General features: G+C 42.1%; 1 protein-coding gene across 1 annotated transcript in view; it reads left to right on the top strand.

The window, feature by feature from the left end:
- Positions 1-21,460, top strand: part of SPATA1 (spermatogenesis associated 1) — a 277,801-nt gene that overhangs the window by 221,260 nt on the left and 35,081 nt on the right. Inside the window, exon 10 of the mRNA XM_069232296.1 lies at positions 14,115-14,293. Within this exon, the coding sequence (XP_069088397.1) occupies positions 14,115-14,293 (179 nt within the window). The remainder of the gene's footprint in view (positions 1-14,114; positions 14,294-21,460) is intronic.

Raw genomic sequence — 21,460 nt, 5'->3', positions numbered from 1 at the left:
TGCGTGGGTCATTTGCATCTGATATCCCAGGATTCATTCTACCATGACTCTGCAAGGCTGGCCAAGCACTGCCCCTTCAGCATTTGAATCCCTATGGCAGCGACGGTGATCAATTACTGACTTCTCAGGGAGGTAGTGTAGGGGTATGCATTGAGCTCAGAAATCACCGATCAGCCACCAGATCCATAAATGATTATCCTACCCAGTGCTTGACTTTTTATAAAAGAAAGTACTTTACAGCACTTGAAAACTAGGTCCGCAGTATCCAGAGGTAAAGGGCCCTTTTTCTTCCCCCTATTTTGCACTATTTCTAGGCCAACAAAGTGGTAGACTTTCAGACACAGGTGCAGTACTACCCATCTCCTTCGTAATTCATACACTACAGCCTCAGTATTATTCTTCTCACCCAAATGTAAGACTGCTTGGTTGGTCACAGTTGGTTGCAGTGCACTCTAGCTCCCTCTTCCCTCCTCTGGGAGGAAAACATGCTGGCTGCAAGCGTGGTGGCACACTGGCCCCTGCCCCGAGAGCAGCTCATGTGGGTGCTGTTCTTTGTAGGCCTCTAGCAGCCACAGTCAGCATAGCTGGTGACCTTTGTGGGGTTAAAGACCCTCGTCTAGGCAGTAGGTCAGCAGAGGTCATGAATCCACTGCAGGTGCTCGCAGGAAGCAATGCACCTCCAGTGCCACATGCTCAATACTGGGGTCAGTGGCTGGGGCTGTGCAGGTCTAGTAGATTGATACAGTGATGCAATCATGATCATCACACTTTCGGCTTGCAACAAGTGGGCCACTTTGTGACATAAACAACTTCAGTCTGATAACGCGTCCAGCCCTTATAAATTACCTGTACCTGGACACGTTGGAGGTCGGTGAATCTTTTAACCGAGTCGGGCTCTCCTCATCCTCAATAGTCGAGTCACTCAGATCAATAATCAATAACTGTTGTAATCGGTAATCAGCACTCAATTAATAGATCAACATAACACATCAGAAATCAATAACAGTTGGTATTTCGGCGCACCATGACCTTTCAGTCATGAATAACCACACCAGTTTATTAAAAGTTAGTGAATTTATTTCCCTATATTAACAAAGCTAGCACGATATATATGTGTCTCAAAACCAATTGATATATGTATATGAACATTACTAGCTGTCCATAACGGCGGAAGAAACGCAATCTACGTAAAATCTGAATAATGATACACTCTGTTATAGCAATGCAAATCACCAATGTGACTAACTGTATTTGACTAATTGCATACATTCGGTCAGCATAACAAGATTTCAATTCTTCATGGTACATTGAATGAATACCTCGACTAACCTCTAATTAGCATTGGCATGTGGGACTTCATGCAAAACGAATTTAGTCAACACAAATTTGGAAAAGTTCTAGCTAGGATCCTATCAAAATAGCAGTTGGTACCTAAAAGGAAAAAAAACACAATGCATAATACATTTATCCTTTCATATTTACCAAATACAATCAGCATTCAAGAAAAGTCTTCGTCCTTCAGGTACCGGTTGATCAGCATGGGGCAAATTTCAAAGGGGCAAAGTTAAGGGCAAGCTTCCTTGCAACGGCAAGGAGAATAGGGCAAAGTTACTGCATGGGCAAGATGGGGCAAATCAAAGTTAAAGTCTCTAGGGTGAGAATTCTTAAAGTCTCTTTCTCTCAGATAGAGAAAAGGGCATCAGGGTGTCGTCCAAAATGGAGTCTGGCATCAGGCTTCAAACTGGCATCGAGGAAAAAATGGCTGACTTCTCTTTGTCCGGTGGGTTTAAGTAAGAAACATTCCAAATTCTGTAGGGTCTTCCATTGGAGGGTTCATAGGTTGGCTTCAAATTGTCCAATCAAAATTGTCTTTTACTAGCGCCCATTTATGCATACACTGTCCTGGGCGCCTTGGAACACAAATTGTATCATGGTTTGCCAATTATTTTACTATCTGTACCTTCATTGTCCGCACCTGCAGAGACTGACCTTGTATCAAAGGGGATGTAACCGGCCTAGCACGAAACCTTGGAGATAAGTGTACCAGCCAGTTTCTACTGGAAAAATACAACTTCAAGCAAGAATATATTTCATTAATTCAAGGAAAAAAAGAATCACGCCGTTAGAAGTTGAAACCAAGCAACTAGGCCAAAGCCTGTACTAAATTTAAGCTAAGCAAAACAGTTTTCAAACAAGAAATCATGGCATACATTTGCGATTATGACGGATTTATACATTTGTAATACTTCATGATTAATAAAGCTCGTTTATAATGATGGCAAACTGCCCCGAGGGCACAATTTCCCTCGTACATTATTTCTTTTACTTAAAATCACACTTCAATATGTATGTCGGTTACACAGTGTACATGAATATATGTCGAACCCTCTTTTTCTGAGTCATCAAGTCCATGGTGACATAGTCTATTTGCGCACACCTCTGGTCAGTGTCATGTGCTTTTCATGATCAGAGTTGCAATGGGGTAGTTCGTTTGGGCACGCTTTCTAATCGGTTTGGATGGGCACTTGTGCCCATTCCTGGCTGTCTTCGAGGCACAGCTTTTGTGTAGAGTGATGCTTCTCATAGCAGGGTCATCTGCAGTTTGGAGCACTCAAAATAGAGGCACAAAGAGGTGTGAACATTCGGCATCTGACTGTCAACATCTACTCTGAATGGTGATCATGAATAAATACGGAAGGCTGCCCTTACCTTAAGGACTCTTCACACTCAGAACAACAGAGACAGTAGACCCACCCTCAATCCTCAGTCTAACAAATGGCAGTGTTTAGGAATGTAATCAGTGGCTCCAGGGCTGGCTCTTCTAGGGCATCATGTTTAGAAATAACATGAGTTTAAAAGGCATCTGCTACAGAGTTTCTTGTGTGCCAAGCAGGTTTCAGGCAACAATAAAAATGTTGAGATAACTCTGATTATCAGTGTTCCTCCTGGAAAGAGATCAGTTTTGTTTAGTGGCAGTTTCAGCTCATGATAAAGTAGCACAGAGGTTTAATATGCCTGCTGCAAAGAATATGTAGCACACAAATAATTGAGCTGTGTTGTAATTGGACGGGTTGCTACATTACTGCTTTTGTCACAGAACTGTGATCAAAGAGCTGCTTGGAAAGTGCACAGTATCGGTAAGAACGTTAAGTGTTTTCCCTAGTCTTTAATTTTCCGAATAATGTTAAAAACGGTTTGTTTGGTAGCAATACATTCTTATTGGCCAAGCCAACCCCAACCACTGTGGTACATTTTAAGTCCTGAGTTTGAGCTTATCCTGACCAAACACTCTTAAAAATACTGCTTTCTAGTATTGGTGGCATATGGCTTCTACACCTTGTAATCTTCATCGTTTTATGAAATATTTCTTATAGATTAATTTACATACATATTATTCATTGGCTCTGTAAATGTGTGTGTGATGTAAGTTGCTCTGACACATTACACTGGTATGAGTAGCTCTATAAAACAAATTAAATGCATGTGACGGAGTGGGGCTGTGGAGAGGTGAGGGGCACTAGTAGAGCTTGGTATCAACGGAATTTGTGGAGGAGGATTTTGTGAGGGAAACAAAGATTGTCACACTGGGTGCCATTGGCGAAAAAGGAAGTCCCGAGCAGCTCCTTGCTACAAAATGACCTAATTCAATTTCTAAGGGGAGCCCAGTCTCCTGATCCCCACTTTAGTATCTAGATCTGCAGCTTCAGGAATGTCAGTTATATAATCCCACTGTTTGGTAATATACCCTCACCTCCATTTTGTGCACACGATCCAGCTAGGGCCTTCCAAAATGGAACCGACAAGCCTTCATTACTCTTGCTCCCTCATACATGCCGAGTATGCACCCATAAGCCAGACACATATAAATGCAAACATGCATGCGGATGTTAGTACTAGAACCTGGGTTAGCGTGCAGCAGCTGACCTTTACATGAGTGGGCCGGTAAGGCTCCACTCTGTTGACCCAAATAAAAGGTCTTGTCACAACTACTAATTAACAAAACATGGTACGCTGCCGGCACTGCACTGCTCTTCATGCTAAACCCATGACAAGGATGGTATTCTATATGTTTATGTGTATCTGCAGTGGCTGCATGCAAGTGTGTTATACATACCATATCTATAATTTGATACACACAATTGTTAAGTAAATGGGTTGAGTAAAGTATATGGGTTTTACTTTGGCAGTTGTTGGTATTGGGGTCCAGAAACAGGGATCAGTGGTTAACGTGGACTGAAGGATTTACTCTGATATATTCACAGTGGTATAGGGCAGATGTCTTAACACTTGAAGGCATGCCACCCTGTGTCATGAATTAATACTGGGGTGGGGTCTGAGACTATAGCCTATTGGAGCCTTTAATATGTCCCTGGGGTGCAAAGACAAACATCACTGATTTTGTGACAGAAACAAATGGCAGTTAGCCACTCTGTAATAGATCATTAGTATGTCTTGTTTTGGTTGGGAGTACATGTTAAGGGGCACTTCAGGTAACCCCAAACATCTCAACCTCTCATTTCTGATAAAGTTTCAAAATTGGCACTTTTAGGGTAGAAGGGTCTGCCAATAGGAGGTTAATCGAAAACGTTTTCACTCATGCATTTGACTACACTTTTAAAAGGGATAACTGAACATAAAGACAATGTTCGTATTTGTATCTTTGTATTTGTAAAGGGCATTCCGGCCATAGCATTGAAGCGCTGAGCAATAGAAGGTAGAGTGGCCAAAAGAAGAGATAGGAAGAGGAGGAATAAAACCTACTGAGGAAATAGCCAAGTCTTTAGCTGCTTCCCAAGGGACAAAAAGTTATGTTCCTTCCTAATCATCAAGGGGAGCATATTCCAATGTTTGGCGGCAGCCACTGAAAATGCTTTATCACCCCATCTGGCCTTACGAGTGCGAGGGACATGGACCAGATGGGAACCTGTTGATCTGAGTTGACGGCTCGGCACATACCAGCATAACCTTCAAGAAAGATATTCAGATCTGTGTATATGCCAAGACGTACGTGTCAAACACAAAGTCCTAAAAATGATGGGCTTCCTGACAGGTAGCCGATGCAATTGTTTCAAACTTCCACTGGCGAAAGCTGAGCGGGGAAGGTCTAATATTAAGTGGGCAGCTGTATTCTGAATTAATTGAAGTATCCTGAGCGAGGTTTTGTCAATGTCAAGCATTAGAGCATTACTGTTACAGTGTCCTTTCCTCGGGATCTCCACGTTGCTGAACAAAAGGCCCACCTCCTAGCGTCACCAACTCAGAAAGCTTTTATAGCACAGAGTTATGATGAAGCCAGTCGGGGGGAAGGGAATTAGGGCAGGGAAGAGCAGGGAGAGAGATCTGAAAAGGAAAGGTTAGAACAAATATGCACTTACTCATTCATAGCAGTATAACTCATCAATAGACTCTTGAGTAAATGCGTCTCTGTTATATCAGATGGAGACCCCTTTTGAAGTGAGGGCAAAGCCCCCCTCTTTGAATCATGGAACACAAACAAACTACAACCTTAGAACCTTAGAACCAAGAGATGGCAGGAGCTTTGGACTATGATCATACTCTGAATATCAATCCTGTAACATCTATGCATTCATAACATAAACCTTGGATCATGGCAAGAAAATCTCAAAGAATTAAATGTGCTTTTCACGTATTATGCTTTCCAAAACAACAATGAAAACTATAATTTGCTTATCTCCAAAAATGCTTTCGCATTCACAACTATAAGGCCGGAACGTTTTTACTCATTGAACTTGAAGCGCTTTGTTCCTTATGCCAGATAGCGCTTTCATTTGTTTCATCTGAAGCGCTATGCTCGTTATGCCAAGGGGCCCTTTATTCATGTGGCCTGAATCACTTTGCCAAGGGCTTTTTATGCCTGTGGATTGAAGCGCTTTGATTGCTGTGCCAAGGGTGCTTTCCTCATGTGGACTGAAGCGCTATGATTGTTGTGCCAAGGGCACTTTACTCATGTGGACTGAAGCGCTTTAATTACCGTGCCAAGGCCATTTTTACTCATGTGGATTGAAACGCTTTAATTACCGTGCCAAGGACGCTTTACTCATGTGGACTGAAGGGCTTTAATTACTGTGCCAAGGCCGCTTTCCTCTGAAAACTGAAAATGCTTTGCTCGTTGTACTAAGGGGCGCTTTACCTTTTGGAAGTAACAACTCCCTTCAAGATTTGGCTCATCAAGACCTTACCGCTATGAGTACGACCTACTCGTATCTGAATTCACCATGGAAACAAGGGTACTCCGATTTGCCGTGCAGGAAATCTGCTCTTCTTCAGAGGAACCCCCACGAGGTCTGACTGCATCGAAGTCTTCAAAATAGTGAGCAACGTGCTTCGGTGTGGCTGGACTTTATAGACCTGCCACACTCCAAGATGGCTGCTGCCTCTAAAAACATGGGGATTGTAGTCCCTTCATGGAATAGCACTGATAAGTGCATCTTGTCCACCAATGTCCTGAACCTGCAGCTCTATGATCTTTGCCACAGGGTAGACGACACTGATGGCCACCTTTGGAACAAGAGGGGATGACAAGGGGTGCGCATAAAGCGCTGCAAAGCTGCGCAGCGGAGTTTCGGGCCGGACCTGGACCGCGCCTGGCCTTATTCCTGACAATTAGAGTAGTCTAGTTTAGAAATGACCAGTGCCAAGGACACTGTGATTCTGAGCTCCTTTTGTAAATATGGAAACATTTTCTTCAGAATTTTAAGAGTCCAAAAACAGGATTTAGTGATGGAGTTAACTTAAAAGACTTAAAAGATAGTCAGTTGTCAAACGTAACCCCCAAATTTCTGGTGGAAGTAATGGGGGCAGGCAGATCGCCACACACTGATGGCCACCAGTGTGAGCTCCACAATTCCTTACTAAAGCCAAAAAGCTAAATCTTTGTAATGTCACCATTTATCTTAAGCCAATTCAAGCCCATCCATCTATTAAACTCACTCATACAGTGGTGAAAACGATCTGCAACTTCCTCCCAGTTCTTATGGACAGGAATGATTAGTTGAATATCGTCAGCATAGGAGGTGGCCATAAAACCAATCGGATAAGTCTGGCCAATGGTGCTACATACAGATTAAATAGTGTGAGGCTAAGTGAAAAGCCTGAAGATATTCAGAAAGTTAAATGTGTTCGTAGCTGCCAAGAGGTCCAATTTTATTTTCAAACCAGATCTAGTATTTTTGCGATTATCACACTGTATTATGGGAGTTGTAGTTGTGTTTTAACTCTGTAAGAATGGTTTCAAATATTTCAGCATGCAAAGTGTTTTTGTCCAAAAAGCCAGTGTCATGCAAGACATGTCCACTTCACAGCTTCGTATAATATTGTCAAAAAATAAAAGGCAAGATTCAACAACAATGTTTGACAATCTGTGCTGATGTTCTCTAAAGTTTCTTACACCTTTTTGGCTCCTTAACTTATTGCATTGTTTACTTTCACATGAATGTTTTATTGTAAGAAGAAAATAATATAGAACCTTACATTTAGACATTTCTTTTAAAATATCCCACCACCCCCTTATAGCACTCACAAAGTTTGATTTGCTTTTTATGTTTTACTTCTTTATAGTTAGTCTTTAGTTTGAGAAACTTAAAAGCATTACTACAAATCAGCTTTGTCTATATTTGTTCGAGTGTATACCCCTAATCCCCATATAATTGTATAACTTGCTGCAGTATTCAACATTTTATAGACTACTTCTGAAAAAATATGGTTTTGGGGAGCCACTAAAAAATTATTTTACACAAGTGGGTGTGGCCTTATAAAGTTTGAAGACCATTCGATGTGGGGTCCCACTGTTTGTCTGAATCCAGAATCACAGATTTGGTATCTGAACTTGTTGCTGGCTTCAATCATGTGAGTTTAGATGTATGCAGTGGTGGCTCCTCCGCTATGGTGAAGGAGCGTCGACCCCCGCCAGCAGCAGAAGCTGCAAAGCTTTCACAAAGAAGGGATAACAACATTTATTATCCCTTCATTGTGAAAGCGGCAAAGCCATGGGGTGACGAGCACCAAAGGGGAGAGCACTGTGCAATGCCATCAGAGCTCATGAGTGTTTGGCCGACCATTTTGGGCCAGCCAAACACACATGTGCAGTGTGCTCTCTCCAGCCCAGCACTGTGTTGCCAGACTGGAGAGAGCCTGCACAGTCACCCAGTCTGCTTGGGAGCGCCCAGATAGGGCGCTCGGAGCCAATCCTGACACTGCTCTGAGCAGCGTCAGGATTGGCTGCAGGGCAGGTTGGGAGCCTGTGTCTGCACTGCAAGACTGAGGGGCGGCAGTGTGGGAGAAGCGTAGCGGAGGTAAAAAAAAATTTTTTTTACGTTTATAAAAAATTCTCCCACCCCCTGTAATCCCGGCCAGCTGTGACAGGATGTATGTAGTGGCATACTAACTGCCATTTTGTAGCGGAAGTTAATTATCTATGCGGTCATTTAGACAGTGGGAGGTGACATGCTAAGCCACTGTGAAGGTGGAGGCTGTACTCATACTGGCCCTTGAAGTAACCCACCTACCATATTTGCTGGTACATGCATGGTTGGTGGGATGTTTCACTGAAGTACTACTACTTATTCAGCAGAAATACTATTGGGAAAAAAACGCCATGCAAGCTAGATTGCCACTTCATGACAGCTCACACAGCATTTGTTTGTTTTTCAAAAACTAATCCAAAAGTAGGGTTCCCCCCAACCACCCCAAAAAAAGTAATGCCCCAGGCACACAGAGTTGTCACCCAGTACATACGGGCCTTTGATGAACTAATTTCTCTCGAGGAATACCACACCTTTAAGGTTAGACAATACAGCATTAGAAGGCTTCTTTAAATAGGGCTAACCTTCCAACTTCATGTATCTGGCAGTACTCTAGAGGTATGCCAGCTGAGAAGGTGCTTCATATGGCAGGTGTTCACTGAGGTTCCATTTTGAGAAACAAAGCAGTTCTCCATGATTGGATCTTTCCTAGATTCACGTTTGTATTATTCCCTGTTGTTAGACTATGATCTCCTGGTAACAATGGTAATTTAGAAGTATAAGTATTACACTTATTACCATTGAGACTTCACTGATTATGTGCAACCAGTATACATCATTATGATACAAACTACTCCCAATCAGAAAACAGCACTTCCAGCTGTTCCTTTATCAGAAGCTTTCAACTGTCAGATTTTCGAAGAGTGTACAAAATAAGCTCATTGTAGGAGTGCTTGAGTTTGACTGATTTCCTATTTTTAGGATCCCTAGCAAACAAACAATGACTGCAGTGCCTCACCTGGACTTCATAGTTCAAGAGCTACATCTTCACCTCAGATGTTGAGCACATTTCTCTTTTTTTGTTATCCTCGTCCACCTCCTGCTTCAATCAGTGCCCCAAATTTCTAATTTGTGTCCTTGCTTTACGGGGATGGCTTGAGCTCAGCAGGCTTGTATTCTCTTCCGGGTTTCCTGGTTCCAAGAGCTGCGTTTTATAGCCAGATACCAAAAAAACTGTACTAGGTGAAATCATTGGACAGAACACAGGCTCTTTCCATTACTGCCAAGTTAACTGTCATGGCGGCCCAACCACTCAATAAAAGGAGACCAAACCTTTCTCCTCTTAGGGCTTCTCCCGCAGCATCCATTTTTGATATATAACAGAGGGCATTTAGCCAATCCTTGTAAAGGGGTGGGGAAGCCATCAACCACTTTCTGCTTATTTCTCTTCATGCCAGTAGGATCATATAGAAAAGTAGCTTGCTCATATCGCCACTCAGCTTCCCCAGCCTCTCTGTTATTCCAAAAATGATCAGAGAGAGGCTTACCTTGATATCTACCCCAAGAGTGTTGAGGCTGTCATACCCACTTCTTCCCTTAAATGCTAGATCCCTGGGCACTCCATGAATATATGGATATCTGTAGCTTTTTGTAGCCCACATTTTGCACATTTGGCCACCCCTCCTTTCCCCATCTTTGAGATCCTGTAGGAGGTCCAGTAGGCACTGTGAAAGGGAAAAGAGGTGATTTCTTCTTAAGAAAGCAGGTTTGACAGTGCTATATAAAGTACACATTGATACTTGCCATATATCTTGTAACTGCACCATCAGCAAATATTCTCCCCAGAGCTCCTCCAACAGATTAAAATCATCATCCGTGGTCTCCAACAGCTCCCAGTACCATACTGATACTTCCTTCTTCCCTGTTTTTTTTTTGGACAGGTGATCCGCCAAATGATTTATGGATCCCAGTTCCAATGCCAGGTTCTGGCACTGCTTTTTAGCTGGAGTTACTTGGACTGCATTAAGCTCATTCCACGGGAGCAGCTGACCATCACATGAAAGATGACCCCAAGATTGTAAACCAGCCACCTTGTTTGGAAGTGCTAATTTATCTTTTAGACACTCTAAGGTACCAAGAGAGTTCCAGATAGGAGCCAGTTTACTTCAATAACCCAGTTCTCTGGTGCTTTTAACACAAGACCACATCCTGGCCATAGCAAGCAACACCTTTAATTGCACTTTCTTAAGGAACTTCATAACTCTGAATTTAAACAAAAATGTCAATTAGCCCCTCTGAGTTCTTTGAGTATTGATTTTAAACAGGGTCCATATCTCTGTAGAGTCCAGAGTGTTGACGAGCATCCTCGTATTCTTCATCTGGAAGGCTCAAGCGTAGTACTGCATTTGCTCCTTCTAGAGAGCTTCTTCCACAATATCCTCCTCCCTTTATATGCCCAGTCAAAGAAATTAAGAGCCTGCAGAATATTCTCCAACCATCCTTTCTTTAAATTGAGGTGAATTGTATTAAATAAATAGCTAACTTTTGGGAGAATTACCTCCACTAAGTTGGTTCTACCAAAGATCAACAATGGAAGATGAGCATAAACCTTCATCAATCTATTTATTTCGGCCAAAGCTTTCACAAATCTAATCAATGTCCTGCATGATCCTTAGCCCCAGGTATTACATGTCGTCCTTTATTAAGGGGGTTACCCCTCCCCTGGTTCCAGACCATGATCTCAGTTTCTATGCATTAAGAGAGTATTTCAAACCTCATCAAATGTTGATGTTAACTTCACAATAGCTGAAAAAGCTGTGGATGGATTGGAAGTGTAAACCATAAGATCATCCACACAGAGAGAAACCTTTTTCTCCCATCTGTTACATGAGAAGGGCATGATGGAAGTGCCCGACCTAAGCCTAGCTGCTAAGGACTCAGTGTAAAGATTATTTAGTAAGGGGGCTAGCGGGCATCCCTGTATCATGCAGCTGAGTTTTCTAAAGGCTGAAGTTAAGCTTCCGTTCACTGAAATTCTTGCTGAGGGCTCTTGATATATCACTCGAATGGCTCTACAAATGTTCTCACTCACACTGTGCTGTTTCAAAATGGTAGCCAAATATACCAGATTCACCCTATCGAAAGCTTTGACAGCATCTAAGGTTAAGTCTGCTAGTGGCATGTTAAGTGTTGTGGCCAAGGCAATTAACCCAATAAGACCATATGTTAATTCATGAAGGGACCTTCCTCTTACAGATCCCTTCTGGTCACTATGCAACAGACCTACTATTACCCTGCTCAACCTCTCTGCCAAGACCTCCGCAAATATTTTATAATCTCTGTTGTGAAATAGGCCTATAAGATTCATAGCATTCAGAGTTTTTCCCTCGCTTCAAAATTAGCATAACTCTCACCTCTTTCTAAGACTGCGGTAGCTGGCACCCTTGAAGGGTCCTAGCACATTCTGTTAGCCAAACTGCTGTAACTCTGGTGATAGGAATGGGCATGTGGCGCACTCATTTGGAGAATGTGAGGGAATCACATTCACAGTGTTGAGGTTCACCCGCATCTTCTAAAACCAGCCATGGGTTGCACATCATAAAGTTGCACAGAGAGTGTTACACCAATTATGGTCTCTAGTGGCCTTTTCAATTTCAGATAAGGATAGTAGCACAGAATATTTCTTGACATCCCAAGCTTACTCACCAATACTATTCTACAGCTGCTCCTGGAGGCTTTCCCATAGATACTCAGAAGAAGGAACAATGTCATAGGCTAAGCAGTAAGCAGCCTGAATGTTTAGAGCCGAGACAAAATGATTCCTCTTTCTCCATCTATGAAAATCACTAGGCTAGGGCTCCTACACCACCAACCACCATCTGTCTAAACCTAAAGCTGACATTTCCCGGGGGCTAGAGATTAGCTCTGACCTAAGAATAAGGAGGAGATTTCCTGATGCTTAGACCTGTTCACATCACTGGTGATTGCATGACTGTTGTCTTCCTGCTTTTCACCTAGAATCTGAGTTGCCAGTACACTAATGGGTAGAAGTTAAAAAATCTTTCAGAGTGGTGGGTTACCAGACCAAAGCAGATGAAAATCCATAGGAATTTTGTTCATGACCTGTCTGTGTACGGTGGATCACCCTTAACCTTTTTCTCAAAATTGTAAGGTTTATCAGTGCATCTATGACTCACATATCTCTGTTACAGCAAACCGCATGTTTAATAATTTGACTATGGACACGTCTTTTCATATATTTACCTATTTAAACGTTTCTTACAATATCAACATGTTTCCTTGTACCTCCACATGATGGACCTTGTTTTTGAGTCATGAGCATGTTAAGGTGAGCAATATTTGCAGGGTGTTCCTAATTTTATTGACTTCCTTGTTCACACCCTGGTATTTGCATTTTAGGTCTCTTCCACTGTGGCTCTTTTACATTGCACAGCACATAACAGAGAATGACATAGCAGAATGCCACAGCCTAAACAAACAAAACAAATGCTTGGGGCTAGAAAAGGAGTTCGGTCAATAGAAACATATTAATGAGAAGCACTTTATGGAAATTAAGGACAGTAAAAGAAAAACACCTAATGCACCTTTGCGCTATCTTGATCTGGGCCGCCTTTTTGTGCAGTGTGGGGTTTCCATTTATAGGGTGCGTGATACAGTTGTGTGGCTGCGCTTAGCTATGTACAGTTAGTAGAGATTTTAAGTATCTAGTTTAGTAAGAACTCGTGCTGAGTAATACAACAATTAAATACGTGTAATCCTACTAGAAATTGTTGTAGTGTGGTAAGTGGCAAGATGGACGTGTCACTTTCAGATAAGCCGGGTCACTGGTTATTCATTGGCCACTCTTTTTCAAACCGCATTTTAGACACAATTGATAGACAGGTAAATTGCTATGAAGTTGTGTGCTTCAGGGTGTGGTATGGTTAAAATACTTTGCTTGTGTGGTTCTAAGATGTATGTTGGAGGGGATGCTGTGCTGTTGCTTTAGTGTACTTATGAGATTGTGAAGAGTTTTGTTTGAGAAAGGTGAATTACAACTGATTTAAATTGTGCTGTGTTGTTGGATAACACGATGAAGGCTGTCAGGTACAGCGAATCTTGACTACACAAAGCATATCTGTGCATACAATGTGCTCTTGGATGCATGGAGTACTAGGCCACCTTCGATGCAGACAATGTGTTCTTTTGTATGTCGGTGTGTGGCTTGTCAAGGGGCAAGTACTCTTGTGAGCACAGTGCTGGCTACTGCATATCTGTGCTATATTGGATATATGCAACGCGGTCTGTTTATTCTGTTGCTGACACGTGCTGCAGCATTCACAAGTGCTCAGGGGCAGCCTTTTGGGAATTTCACATCCTTAAAAGAAATATACATATTGGCAACTTCGCCTTAGGGACACTACATGTTTGTAATCACATTAGGTTCAGTATTAAAGATGGTAATGCATACTCAAGCTATGTTACTTTTTCAAGGCCATTTGTGCCGCGGCATTTATTACTTATACGTAATATCTTAGATAAATGTGATGATCTTTAATATGACATCATACTGTAGGTTATGCTCTTTCTAATTGCTCCCAATTTGGGCAGATTAGTAAAGTCATGCATAAAAAAATGCTGGCATAACAGTGGCCACTCAGGTTTAGCTTGAGGACAGATTGATAGTTATTCTTTACTTCCACTCGGAGTCCTAGATGAAGCGGAACGCGCATTATTCAATTGGAACATTTTTTACTTGTATTGTACAATTTTTAAATGGACTAAATACATTTAGACTAAGATATCGTCACCTTTATCAGCAGCAAATACATGTTGTTTTGTTTTTTGTCTCAGCTCGTGACGCTTGGAAAAAGAAATATTTTGAAACAAAGAAAATGACAGCCTTTCTGGAGGAAAAGGTAAACAAACTGCGGCAAGAACTGGAACTGTACTACCAGAAACTGCTGACGCAGCTGGAAGCCAGAGATGTCCGAGAGCGGTCAAAGCATCCGACCCTGGCTGTAAAATCCAAGGTACATTGTCTCCCTGCATCTAAAGCTTGGCCTTTACGCCCTGTGTGTACAGGCCATGATTTCAAAACACACGCCCAGGAGGAGCAACTTCTATATTGAGAAGCATCACGTGGTTTCCTGTGGTTGCTGATTCACAGCAGTTGATTTTCCGATCTTGCTTCATTTGTTTTTGCATTTACAGGTTTTTTGCAGCACCAGAGTACTCCAAAGGAAGTCTGCCCGTGCTTGAGGCCTGCGATTTGTAAAAAAAAATCAAACTAATTTGTTGCTTCGAACGACTTTTGTTTTGCATTGCATATAGCAGGTTATGACCACACTATGTTAAAATCACCCACGCCTCGTTCCACATAATGCTGATATCCCATAGCCAGACACATTGAAGAACACGAATACATGCCTGCAAACCAATAAAGAGCACAAGCAAAAAGACTGAGGCCTACTAGTTTAACTGGAAAAAATATGTTGCACTTTTATTAGGAAAGGTAAACGGGAAGCTTAAGGGCTCCAATGGCAGCCAGAGATAGTAAAACCTAAGCTGGCTTCCCGCCTAGTTAGGCAACAAGCAAGAGGAATACACAACATTTGGTGCTAAACTTTTGGGGTTCACCGCGCATCTCGACCCTTTAGTCCAGGTATCTGAACCCCAGCAACACCAATTTGCTCGGTCTTACAACTGCCCACGGTAATATTAGGGCACGGTCACTTTCATACAGTGGCCCTGTCATATGGACTGATACTGGGTTGTAGCAGCCTCCGGGTTCGTCCTTGTGCTAGCTTTGTGCACCAGCGCCTTCTGAATCGCTAACAAATCTCCAACCCTGAGCCTCCCTAACATTACCTGTATAGTTCTGTGAGCTACATTTACTTATTCAGAGTATGTTTGCCAAGCACCCTTGTTGCCATCACTACTAAGAAAGAATGCTACTATGTTTAACTTTGGTAGTCAGTTTATTGACAGACCACAGTTTTACAACGCCGAGACTGTGACGTATGCCTGTGCTTGTGCCTGTATCACTGATCGCCACTAAAGCACTCACTCATTTTTGTTGAAGTTTATCGTCTGGTGTTAGTTACATTTCTAGGCATCTTTGTTCATACGAGACTAAACGTACAATATTGCAACCAGAGGCTACCCATGCCAAAGGCAGCTGTGGCCTGTGATGTTCCACATGTAACTATGTTGAGGGTAGGCTTTAGGGTCCATGTCATTTTTGTATATCACTACCAGTGCAAGGTACTCTTCTCTTTGCCTCACTGTCATTAGCAACTTGATGCTCCCTTAATCACAAGAAACATCAGGAGGTGGCATAGTGATCTGTCTGTAGTGACAGCAAAAATTGGCACCATTGCAGCTTGTTTTTCGAATTCGTTCTGATTAAGGGCCTGATTTAGAACTCAGCGGATGGGTTACTCCATCAGAATGGTGAGGGATATCCAGTTAGCCGAACTATAAATCCCAATATAGTCTATAGCATTAAGATTTCAGTGGATGGGCTATCCATCACCGTTGTGATGGAGTAACCCATTCACCGAGTTCTAAATCAGGCCCTAATTTTATTTAGATGTCGCCTACTTTTAAATGCCTGATAAAAGCATGCCAAGGCTAATAACAATAAAGCAGATTTCTAAAGACACCTTTTCTCCTGGGAGCACGGACTCAACAAAGACTACTTCTACTGGGCTCAGAAAGGTATGAGTGTTGCCAGCAGATGGTTAGATAGCAGAAAATAGTGACCTGGGAGTAGAACAGGAATTGTAGGCAGAACAAAGGACATCCTTCACATGACCTCTTCTAATTTGTAATGCCAGATAGAGCTGGAACGTTCTGCACCAGTTAATTTTCAGGGCTCTCTCAGACTTTCTAGATCCGACACCAGCAGGTCGGAAAACCAGTTCTGGCTCTGGCAGAGGGAGGTATATTATTTTGATAGGGATGAGGGGCTGCAAGAACTCCATCAAGTGGAGGATTGTGAGAGCAATTTTGTTTCAACGTTCTTGGGAAGGTTTGCAGGAATACTAGCCAAACAGGAGTATCCTTTGACTATACAAGAAGTGATCCTTTCCTAATCAGATACTCTGTCTCATATTACCGAAGAAAAATACATATTTTTCTTGATGTTAGATCCTCATCCACTCTAGTGGTGGCATGCTTCATTACCAGGTCTCATCCTGCTCCGTAAAAACCAGGATGGGCTTGACCATATTCCAGATAGCACTTTGAACATTACCATGACCAGGGTCCCTAGTATAGATAAAAATACCTCAAACAACCTAGATTTCTGTTTATTAGTGGTTTGTTTCGGTATTGGTTAAAAATATCTTAATAGGAAATAAGGATATAATGGTCCTATGACCCTAATTTGCCATCAACATTTTTCGGCCCCTATGCTAAGGCCTCTTGGGTCCAGGACATCCGTCAGGACATCAGTATTTCATTTCTCCCACCAACACAATCATTACATTTGAATAAAGCATGCAAGACTAACCCTGAGTAACACAAGATGATTGGATAATAATTAGAATTGCCCCACAATAGGCACCAATTTCAGAATTGCATTGCTTCGTGGCCTCTCGTTTTCAAGATGCCCAATGTCCAGAAGGGACAACTGATTCTCATAGCAAGATACATAAGATTCAAGGAGTCCCAAGATCAAAGGATAGGTCAGAGTAGAGATAAGATCAGATGAGTTAATTCCTTGAGAGTAATGTATTAGCTTGCCTGGTCCAGATGACAACGTTCTCCCATTCAAAGCTTGTAGTACACCTACAGTCTTGTTATCTGTCTCAGTTGAACCATGACTTATCCAGGTTTGATTGGAGCACCCAGCAACTGATTAGCAATTTGTAAGGAAAGCAAAGTGGTTGCCCAGCCTCCTAACCATAATTCCTTAAATCCTCATCCTGAGAGGATTTAGCAGGGCTCCATGGGCAAGATGGAACATTATGCCCCTGCTAGTGCAATCTATGCATGAATTAATACAGCTTGTATGAGTTTCTCTTTCTTCAGAACAGTGTTCCCTAATACTGCCTGTTTTCAGGGTCTATGTGTGGAATTAATTTTCATTAGTGTTATCTCAATGCAAACAGTCTTGTTGGCTAGACAGGCCATCCATTAGTACCTCATAGATATGACACTCCCTTTCTTCGGCAGAGGCATCAGCATCACACCAATGAAGCATTCATTTAAATTGACCAAATTGACCTACAAATCTAGCAGAAATATCCGAACTTGAATGATTATTTTAACCTGATAGCATAAACTATGGTGAGTCCATTTTAGATTGTTTATGAAGTAGCCTGCCTTTGCTTGATCAGTGAGAAAATGGATATAAATTAAACCTAATCAAGAGAACACCTAAAACTAATTCACCTTTAAATCAACTCCATTAAACTTGAGGTTCCTTTGCTTTACAAAAATGGATTGAAATGTGAGTGTATATCTAGGATTTGTTTAAGTGGAACATTTCCATTTTGCAAGTAATCATCCAAAGTATCCTGCGGTTTTACAGAAGGAGTTACTGGTTGGAATTAAGGGCACTCCAAGAGAGGCCAGAAACTCTTTGGTTTAGAACCCTTGAATAAAGGGAGATCACTTTCAAAAGTCAGGCTGTCAGACTGATTAATATAACTGAGCAAATAGTAACTTCAAGGGGAAAGCTACAATACCACACATTTCTGGGATGGCTAAGCATGTAACAGAATATTTTGTTTTTTATTCTTTCTTGTTGCAGTGTTAGGTCTAGACCTTCAGGCATCAGACTGTCAATTGAAGTAACTGACCTGAGTCTTGACCTCTATACCTTTATGTATTGCACTGTAATTGGAAATCAGGAACTAGCAAGCCAGGACTAGCAAGGGCTGTAAAATAGCAATATATATTGAAAAAGCAAGGACAGGAATTCAGATCAAAGCATCTGATGGTCTAGTATCCATGGAACAAATGCTTCTTATGTGATTTAGACTAAGCAACAGGATATTAGACTAATGTGGCTCAGCTGCCTTGGTCTTACTAGATCTCTCTGATTTGTTTGACATGGGCTCCCATGCCGTCTTATCAATTGTCTCTTCAAAAACGAGATTTTGACTTCAAGCCCTCAGCAGGCTAATGCCTTACCTTTGTACACCAAATAATGTGAGCCCTGGTCATACACATGGGCTACTTTCCCACAAGGTAAAGAAGCAAAAAGCTTTTTATAGCGTAACCCTCACCCACCATGAGTGTCCCTTTGTGGCATGCTTCATTATAGGGTTCTTCCTGTTCTGCTGGGGAACAGGGCGTGCTGCAATTAATGGGTTACAAGGGAGCACTGTGTTGGATTTGATCCACCCCAATGATGGAAGATAGGAGTTAGAGGGTTTTTTAAGGCTGAAATAAAAAATACCTGACTGGTAGAAAAACCTATGTTTTATTCTGTCCTCTAGGCAACACAATTAAAATTCAGGAAGGCAAAGGTAGAAAGTGAAAACATGGGTTTATTGCCCCTACTTTCTTTCTAATTCGACATGTTTCTGCCACCTTTCCTGTGGCTTTCATCAGGACCATGTATCTCACTCCCTAAGACCACGCCTAAATATAAGGGCAAGGTGTTATTACTTCATAATCGAAAGGAGAGGAGAAAGAGAAAGAGTCCTGTTAATCAGGAGCAATGGTCCTCACACACCAAATCTGGTGTCATGCTTCATCATAGGACAGCTCCTCGTCAGACCGGCGCTGCAATGTCTGACGGGCACCCCCCTAGGGGGGGGCTCTTTGCCGGAGATCTTTTTGAATATACTCGATGATGCCACGGGGCCAAAATATGGGTCCGAGAGAGGAGAAAATGTATGAAAAAAGAGAATAATAAAATTGGCTCAGATCCCTCACCTAATAGTTTATTATTTGCTGTTGGGAAATGGTCAAGATTAAAAAGAAATCAAGGGAGTGAAACTAAAGACAATGCTTGAACACCCACACAAGATCAATCAAAGAAATTGAGGAGGACGGAAAAGGTCCGACACTTCTCAATATGCGGTCGACATGTTTCGCGTCGTTGCTGGTCCAACAGGATCCCGTGACGCTTCTTCAGGACCTAATTTAATTATAGATTTTCTCCACAAGAAAAAACCAAAAACAGAATACTTATACTTCTGTTGACTAACGTTCACAGTCAAGACGTCATCAGTCACTTAACAGGACTAAAGCAGACTGGGTTTCCTTTCCTATCAGTCGCCCTAAGTATGGGAAACAAAAAAGAGAGCTAAAATTAGCTCAGTATATCATCGCTTCACCAGTATTCAAGGGCGACGAGTACAGGTTAATGCAGAAAAAGGGGAGTGACAAAAATAGTGCAACACTCAGTGATCAAGTGGTTGTAGGCACACCATGCTGGTAACATATAAAGTTGCTTACCATCTCAATTTAGAGAATAGGCTTCATGGGATATCGCTGGCCCATCACCCGGTACACAGTAAATCTGATGGTAAGAGAACATGTGCCAAAAAAGGAAAAAAGGGGGGGCATCATATTATAGTTATATACTCGTCATAAAAGTCCGAGGTACAAATGGTTAGAGATAAGCCAACCAAGTTGGGAAAATGTAGGACTGACAATAAGGTGGAATTCAAAAGTCGTATTTACATATGACTCACTTTAAGTCTAATACACATACATCATAGACGCAGCAAGAAACAGAAAAAAAAAAAAAAACAGTCATCAATTCTGTGTGAATGTTCATAAATCTCCCCAACATCACGTATATTGTAGGGCATGTAGCCAATTTCGTTTGAGTAAAGAGATACTTCATCCTAAAAACACACTAAGAGATGTGTCAAAGGTCAAAAGTAAAGTGGCACATTAGAGGGATAAAGATATGGGGGTATGTCGTGGCCCAGGAATGATCATACCTTTATATAACACACCGTAGTAAATTTGAAGAAAAACAAAGACTAGGACCGAAGGAGTGCAATCTGTAAGACTGCGGCCGTATCGTTAGGTATAGAGCATGGGGTCCCTGGCCTGGAAACATCATAGCGTTCGAAAAAGATGCCGTGGTAAAGTTTCTGCAAGAAAAGTAGAGTGGTGCACTTACTTGCGCGGTTACCGGTTTTGTCTGCAGCACCTACCCGGGGGTCGCGTTCCCGAACATATGCGGAACGGAAGGCTGCTGGTATAAATAATACGCGCGTAGAGCGCGTGTCCATTAATTAGGGAATCAGTTGCCAAGTAACGTTCTCGTCACTGGCAGGCCTCTACGGAAATCGAAGAAGGACTTTAAAATCGGGACGCGAAGAGAGCACTCTATGTGCGGCGGCCATCTTAAAGTGATGTAGGGATTGGAAATAGTTTGGTTACGACTATCAGGAGGTGCCAAAAAACAGTTGTAGATCAGATTAGTCGTACTAATATCATTAGTCCAGAGAGTCTAATTCAAATCTTATCCAATAGGAGTGAAAAGAAGATGACCAACAGGCAAGACCTTCTAAAAGTGGTTGTAAGAAGGGCAGAGAAGTGTATATATGAAATAAATAAAAAACAAAAAACAGAAAGCCAAGTTGGTTCCTATTTGGAAAGGTGGAACCAGGGAATGTCATCGTTTAGTCCCTGTTGGTGGGTATGGAGTCTATATACCCAGCGTTGTTCAAGCTCAAATAACGGTCGGGTACCTGGTGTGTCGCAAGTCTGTAATACCACCCATCGGATGTCGTCTGGTGTGTGGTTAAGTTCAATAAAATGTATACTAAGTTTGGTAGTAGTACGTCCACACCGAATGTTACTACGGTGTTCATTTACCCTAATCTTTACAGGTCGTGTGGTCATCCCTACGTATCTAAGATTGCATGGACAGGTGATAAGGTAAACACAATTGCGGGTGTTGCAGTTAGTATGTTTCATCAGATGCCATGTTAAAAATGGCTCTAACTTTAAGATGTCTGTGCGTATAGTGAGAGCGCAGACGTTGCAATTCCCACATGGAAAATGACCTTTAACTGGGGGGAGATCCCATAAAGATTTCTGTCTGTTTGAGGTGGTGGTGGGTCTGGGTCGGGTGTGTACCAGCATGTCTTTTATGTTTGCGGTCCTTTTAAATGCAAACACAGGCTTGGGAATATTTTCGCCCCCACTGCAGAGGACCGGCCATCTTTTATTGATTATCTTCTTAATTGTGTTAGAAAGTGGAGTAAATGTCG

The sequence above is a fragment of the Pleurodeles waltl genome, chromosome 4_2 (assembly GCF_031143425.1).
Source record: "Pleurodeles waltl isolate 20211129_DDA chromosome 4_2, aPleWal1.hap1.20221129, whole genome shotgun sequence".
Classification (NCBI taxonomy): domain Eukaryota; kingdom Metazoa; phylum Chordata; class Amphibia; order Caudata; family Salamandridae; genus Pleurodeles; species Pleurodeles waltl.
Note: the sequence above shows the minus strand (reverse complement) of the source record. Positions and strands in the feature narration are given on the sequence as shown.